At 58.5% G+C, this 21,270-nt stretch overlaps 4 protein-coding genes across 4 annotated transcripts; 2 read left to right on the forward strand and 2 right to left on the reverse strand.

The window, feature by feature from the left end:
• Positions 1-497: 497 nt before the first annotated feature.
• On the reverse strand, positions 498-12,978 carry M406DRAFT_269792 (uncharacterized protein; the record flags this gene model as incomplete). Its single annotated transcript, XM_040918030.1, has 7 exons — positions 498-2,427; positions 2,467-3,445; positions 3,528-5,035; positions 5,084-6,633; positions 6,676-8,462; positions 8,553-11,576; positions 11,637-12,978. The coding sequence occupies 7 exons, from the start codon at positions 12,976-12,978 to the stop codon at positions 498-500; spliced, it is 12,120 nt and encodes a 4,039-aa protein (XP_040770860.1).
• A 1,163-nt stretch (positions 12,979-14,141) lies between these two features.
• M406DRAFT_297218 (GroES-like protein) lies at positions 14,142-15,336 on the forward strand (the record flags this gene model as incomplete). The annotated part of the gene is made up of 2 exons (XM_040919297.1): positions 14,142-14,737; positions 14,805-15,336. 2 exons carry the CDS (start codon positions 14,142-14,144, stop codon positions 15,334-15,336), a joined length of 1,128 nt encoding a protein of 375 aa, XP_040770861.1.
• A 1,159-nt stretch (positions 15,337-16,495) lies between these two features.
• Positions 16,496-17,522, forward strand: M406DRAFT_343533 (2OG-Fe(II) oxygenase; the record flags this gene model as incomplete). Its single annotated transcript, XM_040921880.1, has 2 exons — positions 16,496-16,807; positions 16,872-17,522. 2 exons carry the CDS (start codon positions 16,496-16,498, stop codon positions 17,520-17,522), a joined length of 963 nt encoding a protein of 320 aa, XP_040770862.1.
• An 816-nt stretch (positions 17,523-18,338) lies between these two features.
• M406DRAFT_335100 (uncharacterized protein) lies at positions 18,339-19,685 on the reverse strand (the record flags this gene model as incomplete). Its single annotated transcript, XM_040920996.1, has 1 exon — positions 18,339-19,685. One exon carries the CDS (start codon positions 19,683-19,685, stop codon positions 18,339-18,341), a length of 1,347 nt encoding a protein of 448 aa, XP_040770863.1.
• Between the last annotated feature and the right edge of the window lie 1,585 nt (positions 19,686-21,270).

A 21,270-nucleotide genomic window follows, 5' to 3' on the forward strand; every position in this document is an offset into this window, starting at 1 on the left:
AAATCTGTATCAGAAAACCACAGACAAGGAAAAGTCTGTTGCCTAAAACCATTAGCACAGTTCGGCCTCCCTGGTCTACTCTAGAGCTTGATCATCTCTAGAGTAGAGGGGGGGTGTGTGAGTCCGACCGTTACGCAGCTATATAGGCCACAGCCGTTTCCAGTTAGCTGGGAGTGGTCACTCCTTTTAGCTGTCGCATACATTCTTTGCCCATGTTTGCCACCTCCCTGTACAAGATTCAAGAGCCAGAATTACCGTATGAAGAGCTTATTTGGGGATTCATTCGCCTGAGCTATCCATTGCCACATGCCGTGCCCAGTTGATCGTTACATGTAGGCCAAGAACGCTGCTGCTTAGAGTGTGGACAAAGTTTATCGCAGAGTGAATTGATGAATTGCGGAATACGGCCTAGTTACACAGAATTGGAGAAAGAAAGAAAGAAAAAAAGAGGATATTTGGCAGGGTGGCCTCGATGCTAGAAAAGATGCCCTGTTCGTTTACCTCCTTGAACCCAAGCCTCCTTCACCCACGCTTCCGCCGACGGTGGCCTCGTGCGACGCTATAAAGTAGTCAAAGCCAAGCTTCTTGATGCGCCCGAACCACTTGAGCATGGGGATCTGCTCGCGGCTCTCGTTCCCGCTCTGCTTGCATAAGTGCGTAATGATCTCGTCGCCCGTGAGCGTGACATCACACTGGTATTGCTCTGCCTTTGCCCCCCTTTCCTTGTTGGAGCCAGATGCAACCGCTGCACACAGCCTCTGTGCAACCTCGTCAGCCGGAATCATGTACAAGCGGCCGGCCCACCCACTCGGGTCGGGTACACAGCCCAAGACGTCCACGAAGCGGGCCAGTTCATCCATGAGCCTTTTGGGCGCCGGTTTGGGCTTGCTCGCGGGAAGGAAGCGGTAGACGGTGCAGGGGATGCCAAGGGTATCCGCGGCGCGCGCGAGAATGCGCTCGCTGGCCCACTTGGTAGCAACGTAACCGTCGGCGCCGTCGGTCGACGGAGTGGGAGACGGGGCGGCAATGCTGGCAGTAGCGGCAGAGTTGGCCGCCGCGGCGATGGTAGAGATAAAGTAGATAGGGATACGGCGCGGAGCCGCCAGTTTGACCAGTTCCTGGGTGGGGTGAACGTTGCTGGCGCGTAGGGTGTGGTAACTATCCCAGATGGAACGGGCGGCACCGAGGTGGACTATGACATCGGCTTGGGCGGCAAGGGAGCGGAACATGTCCTGTTCGAGCCCAAGCAGCGGCATTGTGAGGTCTCCCCGGTGCCAGGTGATCTTATTGGAGTCAGGCAGGCTGCGCGGCCTGTCGGGGCGCTCCTCTCGCACAGCAAGGCAGTGGATCGTTGAGATATCCGGGCTTGCAGCGAGCATGGGGACGAGGTGACGCGCAAGAAAGCCAGTGCCCCCCGTGACGAGCACTGTTTTGGCGTGTTGCTGGTAGTCTAGTGGGCTTGCACTGATGTCTGCCAGGAACGCAGGGAGCCTCGGAAGGGCAGTCTCCTTGTCCCAGTCGATGGTGAGGGTGACGCTGACGGCCTCCTCGATCGTGGCAGCCATCTCTGCCAGCGTGTTGGCGCCAAGCAGCTTGACAAGGGGAACGGCAATGTGGAAGACCTGCTGGATGCGCGATTGTAGCCGGATCACCAGGAGAGAGTTGCCGCCGACGAAGAAAAAGTTGGTCAAAGGCCCAATGTCCAGGCCAAGCTCGTGGATTCTGGGCCCTATGACGTCCTGCCAGATGTCCTTGAGCTGTGCCATGGTCTCCGTCAGACTGCTGTCATCATGCCGGTTTGTAGCTTTCGTCTTGCGGTGCAGGAGGGGCATGTTCTGGACGGCCTTGCGGTCCACCTTGGCGTGGCTGGTGAGGGGAAGCCTGTCCACCGGGAAAGCCACCACAGGCACCATGTACTGGGGGAGTGGCAGCTGGCTGAGCAGGCGGTCGAGGAAGGCCTCAGACTGGTCCGAGGCTGTATGTTGCCCGGGAGCAAAGACGACGTAGGCCACCAAGAGATCGCCCTCGCGCAGCGTCACCACAGCTTCCCTTAGCGCCCCCTTCCCGGCTGCGATAATGTTGCTTTCGATATCGGCCAGGTCGACGCGAATACCTCGTATCTTGACCTGCGTGTCGCCATCCACACGCCTATGAAAGACCAGGGCCCCATCTGCCTCCAGGTGGCCGATATCACCTGTGCGATACATGCGCGTCCAGCCCTGAGCTAGATCCTCGGCCGTCGCAAATGGGTTAGGGATAAAGTGTCGGTTGCTGAGCGGCTCGTTGTTGAGATAGCCCAGCGAGACGCCTGCGCCGCTGATGCATATCTCTCCAGGCATACCCACAGGCTGCGGTTGCAGCTTCTCATCTACTATATAGGTCTGGTAGTTGGGCAGCGAGTAGCCGCAGGGAATGCGGGCGAGGCTGCTGCTGCTGCTGCTGCTGCTGCTGCTGCTGTTTATCGACGCCTCGCGGCGGTAATCCACCTCGATCTTACACGACGAGATGGAGGTCTCAGCAGGCCCATAAGAGTTAAAGAAGCGTAGCTGGGGGTTGTTGAGAGCAGCAAGCTCTTGTGCAACTGTAGTGGTCAAGGTCTCGCCGCCAGCAAACGCAAAGCGCCACTCGGATGCCCGGCGCAGGTTCTCTCCGCCATACTGCAGCCAGAGCAGATATTCAGATGGGGTTGCCCTGGTGTATGTAATGCCCTGCTTCCAGATTATCTCGGTGATGTCGAGGGGGCTACTGCGCGCGCTCCCAGGCACAATATAAACAAGACCGCCGTTGACGAGGCCCGTGTACAACTCATCCGAGGCGAAATCAAAAGTAAATGCGCTCTGCTGGAGCACACGCTCTGCTCCTAGTTTCCAGGTCTTGGTATAGCCCTCGATCTCGTTACGGAGGCCAGCGTGAGAAACCACAATGCCTTTGGGTGTTCCTGTTGACCCGCTGGTATAGAGGATGGCCGCGGGTGCAGCTGCCGAGGCACAGTTCTTTGTTACACGGCGTTCTCCAGCAGGCGAAGAGGGCACAGTTGATATGTTGATTATGGTGGCCTGCGGTGCATTGAGCCGAGGCGCGTCGGAGGCCGTGGTCGCGTCAGCGAGGATTGCCGCCGGCATGCAGTCTGCAGCCACAGCAGCTAGGCGCGTGGCGGGGTTGCGCAGGTCCATAGGCACATAGACAGCCCCAACGCGCATTATGGCGAGCATCGAGCAGACCCAATCGGCTGCTGCCTGCTGCAGAACAAGGACGCGAGCGCCAGGGCCAACTTGGACCTCCTGCAGCGCCTCAGCAATTGCCTCGATCCGGCTCAGCATGCTTGAGTAGGTGAGCGGCGCGGCGCCCAGGCCGTCTATGAGGGCGATGCGGTCTGGATACTGTTGAGCAATTTGGTCGATGCGATGGGGGAGCGTCTCAGGCCAATCTGACACCAGGACGGGTCCTAATGGATGCACGGCGAGGACATGTCAGCTTCTCAGGGAGCATGGTTTATCGTGGGGAGCTAGTTGACAAGGGCGTCTTACCGCGCCCGACCTCGACTGCGCGAGTGAGCATGTTTTGGCTAAAGAGGGGAGGAGTGCCTGACGGGACAGACTGATCTGAAGCGAAGGCGTGCAGGAGATGAACATAAGTCTCGAGTAGCAGGTCTGCTGCCGCCGTATCATAAAGGCTTTTCTGAACGCGCATCGTGACAAGAGCATGCGACCCGGGATTATCCGTCACATCTAGAGTAACATCGTAGGCCGTCTTTCCTAAGGTCGACTCCAGCATAACCAGCTGACAATTAGCCCAGGGCTGCTTCCCCTCCTGGCTGCCCTGCCGGTAGTCGATAAAGGCTTGGAACAGAGGGCTGTGCGAGGAGGAGCGGGCAATGCCTAGCTCTGTCAGTAGCACGTCAAATGGCAAGCGCGAGCTCTTGAGCGCAGCATGGGATGTTTTCCGGGCATTGTTGATAGCCTCAGTAAAGCGCTGGTCCAGCTGGCGGCGGAATCTCAGAGCAAGCAGATTGAGGAAAAAGCCGATACTATTCTGCGTATCGCCGGTATTCCGAGCAGCATCAGCCATGCCAATAATAAGCTCCTGGGCGTCGGTAAGGCGGAAGAGCATAGCTTCGAAGACGGCTAAGTAGAAATGGAATGGGGTGGATGCCTGCTTTTTTGCTGCAAGCCGGATAAGCGCAGCTACGTCAGGCTCCAGCGTGCACTGGACCTCATGGGTGTCGAACTGCTTCATCACCGTCCGCGACCTTGTCCGTGCCATGGGAAGCAAGGGCAGAACAGGCGGCTGCTCGCCAGCCGGGAATACTGCTCGCCAGTACTGCAGCTCTTGGGCCATAGTCCCCTCACTGAATTGCTGTCGCTGGGTAACGGAAAATTCAGGGTATTGGCGAGGCGCTGGTCCCAGAGGCTGGCCGCTATAAGCCTTTTCCAGGTCAGCAAGAAAGACCTGCACGCTCACCCCATCCATAATAATATGATGGTGATGCACAAGCAGATAGTGAGATGACGGTGACAGCGTTATAAGCACCATCTGGAGCAGCTCGCCGCTGGCCAGATCGAAGTTATGCTCCCTGAGCCTCGCAAACCGGGCGTTCACCTCGTCTATGCTGCTAGCTTTTTCGCATCTCAGCTGTATTGGCGACCGCGGCAGGATGCTCTGGTAGGCATGCGCAGCGTCTGCATCGTCCTGCACAAAGCATGTGCGCAGCGCCTCGTGCCGGGCAAGCACTATTCGCGTGGCCCTCTCTAGGTCGGCGATGCGCAGGTTGCCCTGGACATGGTAGCAGGCGGCCACGTTGGAAGTCCTCGGGTCTTGGAGCAGCTGGTGGAGGAACCAGTATCGGGACTGCGCAAACGAGATGGGCACAGTCTTGAGGAACCTCCTCGACTTCGCGCTCAGCTCAGCCGTTGGCGGCGACACAGATCGAGAGGGGGACGGGGTGGTCGCTATCGACGTCCTAGATGGGATGGGGGCATGATGCAGGGATTCTGAGCCTGCCCCCTGCGTCGAGTCGCGGTCTGACGCCGAAGAGCTTGCCGCCGAGTCCATCGGCACCTCCTTGGGAGCTGGCGCCTGCAACAGCTCCCCAGCTGGAGGCGGCAGCAGGGGCGCGGGCGCGGCTTTTACTGCTGGGGCGGCGGATGGCTTGACTTCTTCCTTTCCGAGGCTGCTGAGGGCCTCCCTCGGCAGCTTTTCGAGCACGCCCTCGCACAGCTCGGCGATGGAGGCGCCGCCAACAACCTTGAGTACAGGGACGTCCACCTTCAGCTCCTTCAGGAACCACGAGCGGACCTCGACAGCGACAAGAGAATCGATCCCCAGCTCCACGACGGGCACGCTAGGGTCGAGGGCCTCCTCATCCAGGATCTGCAGAATCACTCGCAGCTTGGCGGAGAAGCATTCGCGCAGGACAGCACCCGCCTGCTCCATGCTTGTCGCCCTGGAAAGCTGCTCGCTGATGCGGAGTGCTGATGCTGAGGCCTGTCCCTGTTCGTCCGACTGGCGCCCAAGACCGATACCAGCACTCTCTGTGATCAGGTGCGAGAACAGAGGGCTACTGAACCAGGGGCCCTTGACCTCACCGTCCTCATCATCGCTGAAGCGGCGGACGGTCGTGGTGACCACCGCATGCGGAACGCCTCGCTGGTCCTCGGGGTTAGGATAACCCATTAGGATGGTCTCTGCAAACGCCTGCTGCAGGTCGGCCTCGCCCAACGGCGGAAGCCCCAGAGCCAGGAGCTGGTCCACAACGTGTTGTTCTACTGTCTCGATAACGCCCAAGCCCACCACCCGCCCGATATCGAAAGCGGACGCTGCTAGACCGCGCTTGCGGCGCTGCCGAGCGAGCCCGTTCAGGTAGCCATTGCCTGCGACATAGGCGGACTGGCCAATGTTCCCTGCTAGGGAGGAGACGGAGGAGAAGAGGACAAAGAAGTCGAGGTCGTCATCGCGGAAGATATCGTCGAGATTGTTAGCTCCATCGATCTTGGGCCGCAGAGTCCGGGTCATCTCGTCGATAGTTGTCCTGGAGAAGAGCGCGTCGGAGAGGATATTGGCCCCGTGGGCTACACCGGCAATCGGAGGGCAGCTAGCTCGGATCTGGCTCACCACGCTTTCGGCGCTGCTCCGGTCTGTAACGTCCATCGCGAGAACCTTGACCTCTGCGCCAGACGTCCTAACCGAAGCAAGCCACCTCTCATCCACATGAGGGCGACGGCTCGTCAGGCACACGCAGCCTGCCCCATTGGACACCATAAATTCGCAGAGGGACTGGCCAATCTGTCCGCTTAGCCCGACAAGGAGATACGTCTTGTTCGGCGAGAAGAGCGCGCGGGCGTCCAGAGGGCGTACGTGCGCCTCGAGGAGCCCGTCCCGAGGCCAGCAGACCGCAGTTGTGGCATGATGGGGCGTGGAAATGTCCCGGATCTGGTGCAGCGAAACCACCAGGCCTGGCGGCAATGCGCGCCAGGACGCGACCGCCGCTAGGGAGCGGGCAGTGGCGGCCTCGAGCTGCTGCGACAGGGCCGGTCCGTCCAATAGCTTCGGCAACGATGATTGGCGCTGGAAGAAGGCGGCCGCGTCAACGGTCCTACACCCAGCGGGCAAGGCCCGAGCAATTTCGAGGCCAAGCTTGTTCGTGCCAGGACGCTGCGGCTGCTGCCCGTCGCTGACGAGAGCTAGGTCTACATAGAGCGTGGGCCGCACAACGTGTAGGGCGCGTCGCATGTGATACTGCGATGCCCGAGCGCCCGGGTCGAGCAGCGTCACGTCCCTGCTGTGCGCATCCTCGGCGGCAGCCCCCACATCGCAGGTCAAGATCAGATGGACGTCTTTTGAGGCGGCACGGCAGCGCAGAGCCGAGATGAGAACAGCGTCCTGAGGCGAGCAGTTCAGCAGAATCCGGGCCCCCTGTGATACGTTCTGCAGCATCGAGTCGACAATCAGCTCGGCCGCGGTGGCCACCACCAGGCCGTCCGTACTAGTCTCTTTGCTGCGCGCATCCACAGGCACGGTGAAGCTGGCGACCGGAGCTGTCCTGTACGAGTTGGTGGCGGAGAGGGAGAGAATATAGGCTCCCGACCCATCATCGGCAGTACGTGCGGCGAGGAAGAGAAAGGTATCTGGGGCCACACCCAGCGCCATGAGGCTCGAGCTGTGGACGCCGGCGAGGGGGCCGTGTCCCTCAGCACCCTGCACCCGGCCCGGGGGGACAACGACCTCCATCACATCAGGCGGCGAGCCTGTAGGAGACTGCACAATCTCGGCATTCGTGCTAGGGCTTGATGCTGGAAGCGTCTTGGTGACGGTGCGCCTTGAGGCGTTGACTCGAGCGTTCTGGCCAGGGTCGGGCACAAGCCGCGGCAGCTTGAGCTGGCCAGCGTCGAGGAACGCCTCGGGTTCCTTGGACCAGAGGAGCTGCCGATCCGCCTCCCACTCATCGAGGGCGTACAACTGAAGGAAGTGCTCGGCTATGGCTTTGGATGTGTCGGGCCGGCCTGGGTCAGAGACGTCGAGGTGGTTCAGGCTAATGTGCAGCTCCTCTCTGCGCACGGTGCGGCTGAAGACGATGCTCGCCATATGGTAGGGTTGGTCCACAACAGCACCATGGGTGACCCACAAGACATGCTTGGCCAGGTCAAACATGCGTTGCAGGCATTCCATCTTGTCCTTGGTCATGTCTCTGAAGATGGGCGTGTCGAGGTCTGCGAGGTTGATGAAGGTGCTTAGAGGGCTCAGCGCGAGGGCCTCCTCCCTGGTGGGAAGGCTGTCCAGGACGGTGACCTCGTCGCAGAAGCCCTCCAGCAGCTCAGCAAGTTCCTCAGCAATGCGGGAGCTCACCAGAGTCCCGGTGCCCAGGATGACGAGGCTCTCGATGCGAGCAGGCGCCAATGAAGGCGAGGACAAGGGACGGCGCAGAAACTGCACCCGGTCGTCTACTGCTTGTGCCACTATTATAGAAAGTGGCCACGTAATGCCGTCGATCTCGGGCGTTGCCGTATCCACCCCTCCGAACCCAGACTTGCGCAGGGCAGAATGCCACTCGCGAGTCGTCACAGTTGGAGAGAAGACACGGCCGTCATCAGCACCCAGCCACCAGCCAGGCAGTCCAGCCATGGTGGTGCCGACGCGGATAGCATCATTGTTGGTGAACTCCATCAGAATGAGATACCCGCCCGGCCTCAGAAGCTGCCGGGTATTAGCCAGCGTGGCCTGCAGCGAGTGCGTCGCATGCAGCACGTTGAAAGCAATCACGATGTCGTACGAGTGTGGTTCATACCCCTGAGCAGCTGGTGCTTTCTCAATGTCGAGGACCCGGTAGGCCATCTTATCGCTATATGTTGCAAACGATTTGGCGGCCTGCTCAAAGAAAGCCGGCGAGATGTCTGTGTACGTGTAGGAAGACATGGTGGAGCCGGCGGCCTCGAGCACCGGCCCTGTCGCACCGCCCGTCCCGGCGCCTATACCGAAGAAGAAGAAACGGTTAGTCAATATAGCACGAGGGGGCAGAGGAGGACTTGGTGACGAGGGGATACACAGGAGAGACTCACCAATCTCGATAAACTTGGCGCGGGGGTACCGGTGGGCCAGTTGGCGCACCATGCTCCCCAGAAAGGAGTGGTACGTGGAGATGCCAGCACCCTTCTCGTAGTACTCGGTCAGCATGTTATCGGCCGTCATGTGCTCGAGGATTGTTGTCTCCCCACGAACGGCGGCTGCCATATTCTCGCCGACAGCCGTGATGATCCGGATGACGACATGTTCCCAGTGCCGGCGAGCAAGGGCCTTGATGTCCTCGGCACTATCTTCTGACCACTCCTTCTTTAAGGCCGGGTGCTGCCCTGCAGAGACTCGGGACACGGTGTGGTTGACCCAGTCCCGGAGCAATAGCTGGTGCGGTGGTCCGTTTGCCCACTCGGCGTCGGTGATCTCCGACCTCCACTTGCGGTGGTAGTAGTAGGCGATTCTCTCGCAGGCGCTAAAGGTCTCGACCTCGTCCGCCGAGGGCCGAACGCCCTCCACAACCAGCGACCCGTCAGGGGCAGCCAGGTCAAACTTGGTGAACGTGAAGGTGACACGGTCATCCGCCTTCGTTGCGGGCGCAAACGGCTTGATGACGAGGTCCTCGATCCGCACCATGACGCTCTGGCGGTCGTCGCTCAGGAGGTCGATAGAAGCTGTAAAGGACTGGGGCGCAGCGTCGACTGCAGTGCGAGCCGGCACTGGGACTCCTGCCAGTGGCATCGAGGCGCAGACAGCCGGGTTTACGCGGATGCTCTGGATAGATGTCGGTACATGCAGGGACCAGAGCTGGCCGTCGCCGGGGGCCGAACAAGCTGCCATGGCGAGCTGGAACGCTGTGTCCAGCGTGGACGGGTGGACCAGGTATGTAGAAAGATCTGCATCCGTATAAGGGTATGAGTCGATGAGGGCGGTGGCGTGATTAAGCTTGCGCTTGATGTCGCGTAGGGCTCGGAAGGGGCCCGAGTAGCCGTAGCCCAGGTCGGCAAGAGACGAGTAAAAGCGGTCGGCATCTGCTGGGAACATGCTGTGGTCCTCCTGCGGCGGGGGGGATAGGGCGTCTGCACTGGGGGTTCCAAACACAACCCTGACAGTGCCTGTTGCAATCAGGTCCATGTCGCGATCCGAGCCCGCAGTAGTTATCGGCAGCGCATAGCAAGAGAAGTGCGCCGTGGCGGCTGCCCCCTGGTGGTGCTGCACCCCCGTCAGCGCGACAAGAGTCTCGACGCCCATGCTGTCTGCCTCGTCGAACGGGATAGCCTTAGGAATAGACAGGTCGTGCAGCTCAAAGAGCTCGACAGGCGCAGCGGCCGACTCGAGAGCCCGGGACGCCTCCAGCGCCATGGCCACGTAGCCCGCGGCGGGAAACACAGTCTGGCCCTGGAGCTTGTGCCCGCTCAGCCACGAGATCTCGGAAGCCTTGAGCACGTTGGACCAGCGCATGTCGTGCGCATTGGAGTCAGGAGACAGAGTGCCCAGGATCTCGTGCGGGGCCTGCTTGCGGCTGCGGATCCTACGTGACCGGCGTGGCTCGCTCCAGTGAGACCGTCCGTGGTTCCACTGGTAGGACGGCAGGCCGACTACCAGGTGAGGCTTAGCTGATCCGCTGCCTGAGAAGGCTTGGCTAAAGGACTGGAAGTCGATGGACCGCGAGCCTAGGTGCTGCCATAGGAAACCTAGGGTATCCGACAAAGCCTCGATATCGCCTGCCCCTCTGCTGAGCGTACCGCAGTACGGGAGGGGCTCAGAGCGCGCATCAGAGATAGTCTGCATAGCGGGGCCTTTCAACGCTGGGTGAGGACCGATCTCGACAACAAGGCTAATGTCCTCATCGCTAGTGACGGCGTTCTGGATGGCCTCGGCAAACAGCACCGAGCTGGCCAGGTTATCTCTCCAGTATATGTCCTGCAACCCCTCAGTGCTTCTGATAGGGTTGGAGCTGGGGGCGACGCTCGAGAACCAGGCGCAGGAGGGATCGCCGCCGTGCTGATGCGGCTCAGCACCAATGGCGCACGCCCGAAGCGCGTCCATATAGGCGTCACCACACGGCAGCATGTGGTGGGAGTGATAGGCTTTCTCCACCTTGAGCAGCCTTGCGAACTTCTTCTCCTCATCGAAGATCTTCTTTGCATGCACGACAGCATCAGCATCGCCAGAGATAGTTACGCTGGCCGAGGAGTTGTGGGCTGCGACAGCCAGGCGGCCGCGGAACGCTCGCAGACGCACAAGGTCGTTTGCGTCCTCCCAGGAGGTCCCGACAGCTAGCATAGCGCCGTGCTGCGCCTTCTGGACAATCTGACCCCGATAGTAGGCGATACGGATGGCGTCGCGGGCTGAGAGGAAGCCAGCTGCATATGCCGCAGCGATCTCGCCTGAAGAGTGGCCTACGACAGCAGCGAAGCGGAGGCCTGCCTCGCGCAGGAGATCAACAAGGAGGATCTGCAGTGCAGTGCACAGCGGCTGCGACATGACAGCCTCCGAGACACGCGATGCGTTGCCCTGGGCAAGCATCTCTTCGCTGAGACGCCATGCTGGCCGGTCTGCGGGCGGGAGAGTAGCTAGGGCGTCCTCCAGGTCCTGCACCCGCCCGCGCGCAAACGCAGAAGAGCGGATCAGCTGCGCCCCCATAGCAGGCCACTGGGCTCCTTGCCCTGTGAAGACGCCTAGCACGCCGGGCCTAGCAGCTCCCGGCCTCGCTCGCACGCCGAGAACAGCACCGGGCGTCTTGCTTAGCTCTGCTAGCTTGGCATCGATCTTGGACTTGAGCTGCGAGGTCGTGGCGGCAGAAAAGGCTGCTCTGGTAGCAAACTCGCTCCTGCGCGCTTGCAGTGTCCAGGCTAAGTCATGGGGGTTTATCTCGTCGCGGCTGCCGAGGTGTTCAGAGTAGGCCTGCAGCTGGGCTACCAGAGAGGCCTCTGACAGGGCTGAGAAAACAAATGGCGTGACTGGGATGTGAGCAGGGTCCGGGGAGCTCGTGCTCTCAGCGGGCGGGCCGGGGTCGGAGGCATTGCAGTATTGCTCGACAATGGCATGGGCATTGCTCCCGCCAAAGCCTGTAGCGTGTTAGCAGCGTTACATACGCCGGGGGGAGTGGGGGGACAGGGGGCGCTCACCGAAGCTGTTGACGCTCACACGCCTGGGGACACCGTCGGGCAGCTCGGGCCAGGGCAGCAGCTGTGTCGGCACCTGCAAGCCGCGGTAGTAGGGCTCGATATCTGGGTTCAGCCGGTGAAACAGCAGGTTAGGGAGAACGGCGCCTCCCTGGACCATAGCAGACGCTTTGAGAACGCCGGCGAGACCAGCGGCACCCTCGAGATGGCCGATGACGGTCTTGATGGATCCCACATACAGAGGGGGCTCGGAGGCAGTGGTGGACAAGGGTGAGGAGCGGCTGACGACGTCCTGAGGCGGGCCAAATACTTGGTGAATAGCGGCGGCCTCCCTGGGGTCGCCGGCCTTGGTGCCCGTGCCGTGGGCCTCAAAGAACTGCGGGCGGTCCTGGGGGCGGCGTGCTGGGTCTAAGCCGGCCCGGGCGTACGTCTGGCGGATGAGGCTGGCCTGCGCCTCGGTGCTGGGGACAGTAATGCCGTTGGAGTGGCCGTCCTGGTTGGAGCCCGTCTCACGGATAATGCACTCGATATGGTCCCCATCGGCGACAGCGTCGCTCAGGCGCTTCATGACGACTGCGGCCACGCCCTCGCCACGCGCATAGCCGTCGGCATCAGCATCCCACATGCGCGAGCGGCCGGTGGGTGACAGCATGCTCAGCTTGCTCTCCATGATGAAGGGCTCAGGGTTCAGGATAACCTGGGTGCCGCAGGCCAGAGCGACACGCGACTCGCCCAGTCGCAGGGTATGCACGCCCTGGTGGAGAGCGACCAGGCTGGAGGAGCAGGCTGTATCAATAGTCATACTGGGGCCATGCCAGTCGAAGAAGTAAGAGACGCGGTTCGACAGGATAGCGCGGTTCACGCCAGTGGCAAGGTATCTGGGCATGGCATCGGGGTCGCGTGTGAAGCTGTCCAGGAAGTCAACGCTCATTGTGCCCGTGTAGACCGCTGTGTCGGAGCCCCGCAGCGACTCGACGCGGTGCCCGCCGGCCTCGAGCGCCTCATAGACGGTCTCCAGGAGTAGGCGGTGCTGCGGATCAATTGAGTCGGCCTCGTTGGGGCTGATGCCGAAAAAAGTCGAGTCAAATTGCCGCAGGTCCTCCTGGAGGAGGTACGCTTGCCGGACGTTGGTGGTGCCGTGATGGCTGCCGTCGGGGTGATAGAAACCCCTCAGATCGAACCGGTCCTCTGGGATATCAGTGCCCACATCGCGCGGACGCTGCAGCAGCTCCCATAGCGCTGCCGGCGAGCTTGCCCCTCCTGGGAACCTGCAGGCACTGCCCACGATGGCAATGGGTTCTGGCCCCGCTGCAGTGGTGGTGGTGGTGGTGGTGTTGGTAGGCATCTTGCTCGAGCCTCCCTCCCAATGAGCGACTAGAGGGGTTAATGTTGGTAATACAATGGGAAGCCTCGCAGGCAGGTCGTAAGCTCAGGGTGGTGTCTCGGTGTCACGGCTGGGGCAGTCAGTTCCGTGTACATCTAGACAAGCGAGCAGGCTGCGGGGACGGACAGGTGAGCAGGACCTGGTTTATACCCTCGCTTTCTTGACAATCAATGTCTCGCTGTGCTAGCGCAAGAGCAGCATAGTCCCGCCAGCCACAGACTCCTGTAGCAGATCTCGGGCAGAGCAGACATCATTCCTTCATGTGTCGGAGGGAGTGGTCATTGTGGTCAAGGAGGAAGACGCGACGCGCCTCCCTTCGCCTCCCTTCGCCTCCCCTCGCCTCACCTGGCGCAGGCTGCTCGCTGCATGTGAGATGTTGGCGCTCCGAAACACATATGTCGATGCACAAGGATCGTCCCGGGCCATTGTCTTCTGCTGCCCGTGCAGCATGTCGGACCGAATTCTTCGGAAAACAATGGTGGTCGAGCTGGAGGTAGCTTTGACGACTGGCCAAACAGTGCGATAGACGATTCGGAGTTGTTGTAGTAGTCGGTAGTAGTAGTAGTTAAAGTAGTTCGGAAGGCGCCGAAGTTGTCGTCTTGCCAGTGGGTTGTTCTTAACCTAGCTTCCTGCCCAATCACAGCTGCGGCCTGATGCGCTAGGGCGGGTTCGGTGTCGGACGGGACAGGGGGGCAGGGGGCCAAGGGGCAGGGGAAGGGAAGGCGCGAAGATGAGTCAGCGCCTGCTACCGGTCCGAATTACAAAACCCTCACGGTTTGAGTGCGAAGGAGCAGGAGCAAGGCCAACAGGAGTAAGAGCAAGGCTGGCTTGCTTCTCACTGGACACAGTTCCCCTCCCTGCCCACGTGCCTGCCCCAACCTCGACCGAGGGGTAAGGAAGATGCTTTCCACTGGCTGGCTGGCTGCACGAGACGGCAAGAATGAAAATATATGGAAGAGACCATGTCGCAACATTGTACCTAGTCGGCCTCCCTCTCTCCCTCTCTCTCCAACAAGAGTACTGCTGCTGCTACCCTCCTCCAGGACGAGCACCTAGCTGAGTACTTGATAATCACACGTCGTCGAGGCTGGTCTGCCCCTCTTTCTTCTCTGTGCTCTCTCGCCATGCCGCTGCCTCAACACCACACCATCGTGGCGGCCAAGGCCCGCGGTACGCTCATGATCCGTCCTGAGGCCCCTGTGCCCGCACTGGAACCCGACACAGTCCTCGTCAGGACGGCGGCCGTGGCCATCAACCCGCACGACGCCAAGACGCTCGAGTACAGCCCTATACCGGGCGCCATCGTGGGGAGTGACTTTTCCGGCACTGTAGTCGCCCTCGGGGCTGACGCGCTGGCCTCTGGCCGGTTTGCTATTGGCGACCGCGTGGCCGGCACTGTGCTGGGCATGAACAAGCTGCGGCCTGACATTGGGGCGTTTGCCGAGTACGTCAGCGCTATGGCCGACTTTTTGCTCAGGATCCCCGACCACATGAGTTTTGAGGAGGCGGCGACGCTGCCGCTGGGCACAGCCACAGCCATGTTCGCACTGTTCAGCGAGCTGGGCCTGCCTGTGTCGCTAGACCAGCTGGGGCGCGAGGGGGCGGCTGCAGGGGCAGGGACAGCAGGCGTGGACCCCGGCGGCGACGATGAGCGCGAGATTGTTCTCGTGGCAGGGGGCAGCACCGCCACGGGCACGCGCGCCATCCAGCTGCTGAAGCTGTGAGTTGTTTCCCTCGTCCTGCCTTGTCAGTTTCTTCCCCTATCCAGGCTAACTCGTGCTATGCAGGGCTGGCCTACGCCCCATCACGACATGCTCGCCCTCCAACCACGACCTCGCGATCCGCTTCGGTGCCGAGAAGGTCTTTGACTACCACAGCCCCTCGTGCGCCGCCGACATCCGTGAGTACACGGGAAACGAGCTGGCCTATGCCCTCGACTGCGTATCTCAAGCAGACACCACCCAGCTGTGCTACGCCGCCCTTGGACGTGCTGGCGGCCGCTACGTCGCCCTCGAACCATTCCGCGAGACCATTGCTCAGACCCGCTCCGGCACGGTCCAGCCGTCCTGGTTCATGGGCCCCAGCCTACTCGGGGTCGAGGTCGACATGCATGGCGAGTATGCACGAGAGGCTCGCCCTGAGAACCGCATCTTCGGGGCCCGCTCCTTTCTAGCCATGCAGGGGCTGCTGGATCGCTGTCTGGTCGACACACACCCTGCCAGAGTCATGCCTGGCGCGTGGGAGGGTGTTATGCGGGGGGTGAGCACAATGCTGACAGAGCCGCCGTCCGGCTGCAAACTGGTCTTTCCTGTCGCCTAGGGTGACTTGTTTGTACAATCCTTGCTGGTCTTTGTGTATGTGTCTATGTTCCAGCTCGCTACTTGGAAGAGCTATCTTCCCAGGCGGAGGCTGGGGCGCCAACAGCGCCAATCTTGACTGGATACAGAAAACTTGACAAATAGAAAGTGTCGTCGCCTCCTACTGCTGTCTTGTATGTCTGCTCCAGTGCTAATACGAATTTCCGTGATACCGACATGTATGACTCCTTGATGTTGGCCTTTATTCTATCTCTCCTCTCTTCTGGCCACCATAAAAAGACATTTCCCAAGACTTCTCTCCTCGTCCTCTAATAATATCTGATAACTGCAATCGAATTGCTGCGGACACTATTCCCTACGCGCTCCATGGTTGTCACAGCTACGGTGCAGATGCAGACATGGATAGGCTATATCTACCCGAATCAAGCTCCGCGGACCTGGGACCTCCTAGGCTCATCACTTCTGGGTCCCAATGGAGTATTCAACGGAGCCGGTGCGCGAGTATAGATCTTCAGGTGCTGCAGCATCTGGTACGGCTCGATATTCGGTTACTGCCAAGCAATAATTGTGAATCGATTGAAAAGTGCTAGCTGGCCCAATACTTGGATGAACGATAATATTGAGTAGGGCCACCTCTTGAAACGAAGCACTTCTGTCCTTTCGGTCCATTCCGTAGTGAATAGGTCTGTTCTGAGTCCGGTCCTGGGCCTTTGCCGTCGGAGATTTGTCCTACCGATTTCATCCATGAGAACTTCCGCCGGCAGCTGAGAAAATGATGCTGGGCAATAGCGAAGCCCGTAACGCGTGCCTCTTAGGCATGCATCCAACTCGCATTGCTCAGCCACCTTCGGTCACGTTGTTGGGTTCGGAAGGAAGAAATTGTAGGGCCGAATATGCAGCACGGCACTTGGCTCCCTTGGTCAGCCTAGAAGAGGCACTCCGAACTGTCGGTCCAGGCTCATTCATATGAACTTTCCGAAGTTCAAGGAGCTTCAGGCTCCTCTAAGAGAGCAGGGCCTCCTCGACGATTCATTAAAGCGAGGCTTGCGTGCATGAGAGCCCACGCCTGCTACCTTTCCCCCTCTCTCTCCTCCCTGTAGCTGACTACCTCAAACTCTTCTTACCTTTCTATATTATTTTCCCCACCACGTCCTTCACCAATGGCAGCAAGCGACCTCCAGCTCCCCGTCATCGATTTGAGCGGGTACATCACGCCCAGGTCTCCCGAGGACCGAGCTAAAGTAATCGCCCAGGTGCGCGATGCCTGCCGCGAGTTTGGCTTTTTCCAGCTCAAGGGCCACGGCGTGACTCTGGAGCAGCAGCAGGGCCTTTTTCGGGGCATGAATAACTTCTTTAGCCTGCCTGCCGAGAAGAAGCTCAAGAATTCATTCTTGGAAAACCCCTGCCGCCGGGGCTACGAGGCTTCTGGTATGTCCCTGAGGGATACTGACGCTATGGCCGATTCGAAAGAGGTGCGCTTCCCTTGCCCTAATCTGATTGATGTAGCTCGCCCGGTTGACAAAAAGGGGGGTTAAGTCCTTTTATATGGGCCGGGAGGACTCGGCTATCGAGCATATGGGCTTTTATGGCCCTAATAACTGGCCAGATCTCCCAGACGACCAGTTTAGGAGCCCAGTCTGGGACTATTACGAGGCTACGAGCCAGCTAGGGCGGACTATCTGGGAGATCCTGCTGCAGGGCCTTGGTCACTCTACAAAAGCTATGGAGTCTTTTGCCAAGAAGCCTGTAGTAGCTCTCAAGCTGCTCCGCTATCCTCGGCCGTCCCAGACACTGCCAGGCCAGTTTGGCGCAGGGTCGCACACTGACTTTGGCGGCGTTACTGTGCTGCTCCAGCAGCCAGGCAAGGAAGGGCTTGAGGTCTGGCTCGAGGAAAAGCAGGCCTGGCTGTCAGTGCCAGCGCATGAGGATATCTTTGTGATCAACTGCGGCGATATGATTCACAGGTGGTCAGGAGGCCAATATAAGAGCGTCCGGCACAGGGTTATCAACAAGTCGGACGGGGAAAGGCTGTCGGCCGCCTTGTTCTGGCACGGCGACGTCATGGCTACAAATCCTCTGAATCCAGACGACCCAGACAAAGTCACGGTAGGACAGCTCTGGATGAAACGCTTCAAGAACCAGATGTCCATCCCTAAGGCCGCCATGGAAGCATTCGCATCAGCTTGACTAAGGTGATGACAATGTAACTAGGCACTGTAGCGCTTTCCATAGTTGTTTGTGCTTTTGTCTCCATAGTATTCGAATTCTGTTTCTCAGCAAACATCGAGTTTTTCTTCATCATCAAGGCAGAATAAATATCTGTGGGCAAATCTTGACATCTTCTTCTTTTACAGTCTTGTACGCGGATGTAAGAAGAAGTTTATCTTAACCTTTTTTTTTCGATAATATCCTTTGCTTTCGCAACCACTAGACAGATCTTCCGTGTTCGTTCGAAAACCATAAACTCTATAGTCCCTGTCTTCACATAGGGAGCGACACCTATATCGCTGTATAGGCTGGTACGGGAACAATGTAGTTTATCTACTGTGGCACGCGCACCAGCCTGTCGATGAGATGCGGGCTACGCCCACTCAAAGTTGATGTAGTATACTGACTAGAATACTGGCTCTTCTCTATATCTCTCGAGGATAATTACAAGAATAATATAGAAGTTGGTCCTGACATAGTTTTGTAAACTATATCTAGGACAAACTACCCATGGATCAACATGATGTCTTGATAACCTCATTTCTGCTTGCAACTGGCCCGAGTAGAGTCAGTAACATCCATATAGCGCCGTCTATGATTCGCCGTCCAACGGGTCGGGGCTATGGCAGATACTACGACCGTGTGAACCAGATTTGCGATACAAGCGCTACCATGAGGAGCGCACAGATCTTGCCAAGACCTCAGACGGAGAAAATATGGAGATCCATTTTCCTTCTTTGTCCCATTCTCGTTTCTTTCGCCCGATCCATCACTCCATGCAATACTCATATGCTATCAGAATATTTGCTGCAAACACTGGATCCGCTGTCTCGCCTCCTCCCTCATGGACTCCATAGTCTTAGTGGCCATCGCATCAGAAACCATGTCCGGCTGCAGGAGACTGCTGGCAGGTGAGGACAGGTACGAGCCCACGGCCTGGTGTTGACAATCGATGAGGTAGGAGCACAGCTGCACCACGGAGACCAGCCTAATGTCACGCAGCGGAGCCGTTACATCTGTTTGCATGCAAGGGCCCGCGCAGCGCTGCAGTAAGCCAAGCACCTCTAGGTAGATGCCTAGAAGCATAGTGTAGTTGGCCATGAGCAGGTGGCGTATAACGTTGTTGCTGCTGGCCGATGGGCCTGACGGAGGTGACACGGTTTCAGGGTCTAGGCCTGACTTGGAGCCCAACGGGCGGGCGCTGCTGTCCACGTGCAGCGGTGGGAGGGCAAACTCTACAAGGTCGGGCGCGAGCTCGGTTCTGGAAGCAGTGGCGGCGGTGTTTGGGTCCGAGGCGCTCGGCACATGCCGCAGGAGCTCGAGTAGGTAGTGAGAGGCAGAAAATATGTGGTACAGCAGGTCGCCCAGGGTTTTGATCTCGGGCGCCTGTGCCCAGAACCCCGGGGCGGTCACCAGGGAGCGGGATGGCGAGATGTCAGCCGGCCCGTGGGCGAACCATGTGGCAACCGATTGAAAGAAGGCGTCGTCGATAAGGGGCGGCTGGCGAGCTTCACTGTGGTTATCCGGCTGCAGGCGGGCCGAGGACGAGGACGACGCCGAGCCTTCGACGAGGGAACAGCTGGACCGGCGTAGTGAGGAGATGTGTGTGCTGAGCTGAGCCAGCTGCGCGACGAGGACCTCAGTGTCGTCAGTGCCGCCGCCGCCACCGTTGTTGAAGCCTATGCCGGCGTCATTCACCTGCCTTGAAGCTCTATTCTGAGATGCGCCTGGGTAGGGGGTGGACGCTGTGACGACGTTGTCGCACATTGCAGAGTTCACCCCATAGAGCCAGTCGAATGCCGACTCGGTCGTCATGGTACTTGTCTCGGCCGCCAGGTCGACCTGCAGACCGTCCCAGTCCATGCCTGGAGACCTTGAGCCAGTGTCCCCCAGGTAACTCGTAAAGCACTCATCGCTGGTGCCTGCCTGCGACTCCCTGTCTGTGCCAGCTGCAGCGCCTGTATGCGTGCTGCGTCGGCGGCCCTTGGGCAAGCTGGAGCTGTATTCACACGGCGCCCCCTTGCGCAGGCATCTGTTGCACAAATCGGCACTGTCGGATCGGATGCACCTCAGCTTCTGCTTCCGGCACCTCTCGCAAGCTTGGCGCGTTAATTTGGCCGTGGTTGATGTATCCAGCGACATCGTGCCCGATGTAACTCTTGTCAGAACAAGTCGGAGATGCGAGGCGTGAGACGGCTAAGTAACGCCGAACGTGTAGGGTTGTTCTACATATCGGTCTTCAGAGGTGCTATGGTAGTATTTAAGTTCCAGTAATCGGAAGCCTCCGCCTCGCAATTTGTGGGTAACTTGGAAGACTCAAGTTTCCTCCAGAATAGCCAAGGGTCTTTTCTTGCTGCTTGATGACTGCATGTAGGATCAAGAACCAGGCGCCGAAAGGGAATCCTATCAAGGTGTGGCGGCCGACAAAATTATAGAGTTTGAAGCATAATCTCTCCGCCGCGCACTTTGATACTGGCAACAGCTGACTAGAGTGATTACTATTGTCCTGACATAGCGCAATCATACCCCGCAAATCTTTGATATTATAATAGTGCTGAGGCTACTGGTTATGGCTGGAGCAGCCATAGCCTAACTGCGCTGCCACCCATTATCTCACAGCTAAAGCACTGCTTTGTAATAAGCCCTGTCCTTGTCCCAACGGCTCTGGAATGCATTGCTTACATGGGCGGTACAAAGTATAGGCGTCAAAGACCTGCAAATGTCTAAAGGAAGGATGCTGAATGGGCGAGACTCGGCAGTGGGGTTTGATTACAATGGGACAACACCAGGATAGTACATAGAAGGAGCAAGCTAGCTATGTCAGCCTGTTTTGCAGTTAATAGCCAACTGAACATTGGCGGAATAATCGCCTATAGCTGCCACTGAAGCACCTCCTTCGTACGCTCAGGGGGACGCCACTATGATGATCGTCTTATTCTATACCTAAAGAGGGGGATCGGTGTGTCTGGGGCTCATCATCCGCCAATCCACCAGCGCCGGGTAAAGCAAGTATTCAGAATCCGTCTACCAATGAATTTGGGACTAGGATTATACATCATACTCGAACTCATTCTCAACGCCTTTTTGATCTTGGAAAAGAAGAACTATTCCAGAGCACTTTTCGTGAATTCTGTTCCGGGAATTGGACTCGAATCGTGTTAATTCTAATTGACCCCGACTTGTGGCACTTGTGATCTTACTCTCGTTGCAAACATTGAATCTCCATTCACGCTTCGCAACCCCTCTACTTCGCTCCTGCAACGTCCGCTTGCAGTGTCAGACTTGTTCAGTCATCAGTGTGGCGCACATTTGAGTTCAAGAGCTTGCATGCAGCTTTGTGTGAGTCTTGTCACTGTCATCATACGTCGAAATCGGCCTGTACGGATAGCGGATAGCGTGCCGACCGTAAGGACCGACCCATTCAATTCCCACTCTTTCGTATGTTTTTGTTTCACCTCCCGGTACCCTGTGGTTGACGATCTGCGGCCGAAAGAATGCCTTGTTTCCACAATAGACTAAGTAAGCATGTGCAAGAATTACCTTTTTGAAAAGATGCAGCCAGCAGAGTTTCACTTGCAAATAATTGGAGTGGCAGAGTTTTTGCGCGCAATCGCTTTAAGCTCCCATCTCTGCGCTCGCCTTCTAATTGATCATGTGATATTAATCTATAATCTAAAGTATGCTAAGCACTGTGAGCAGTGATATACTAGTAGCTATGAGTTGAGCG

Source organism: Cryphonectria parasitica (genome assembly GCF_011745365.1).
Source record: "Cryphonectria parasitica EP155 unplaced genomic scaffold M406scaffold_11, whole genome shotgun sequence".
In the NCBI taxonomy this organism is placed as follows: Eukaryota; Fungi; Ascomycota; class Sordariomycetes; order Diaporthales; family Cryphonectriaceae; genus Cryphonectria; species Cryphonectria parasitica.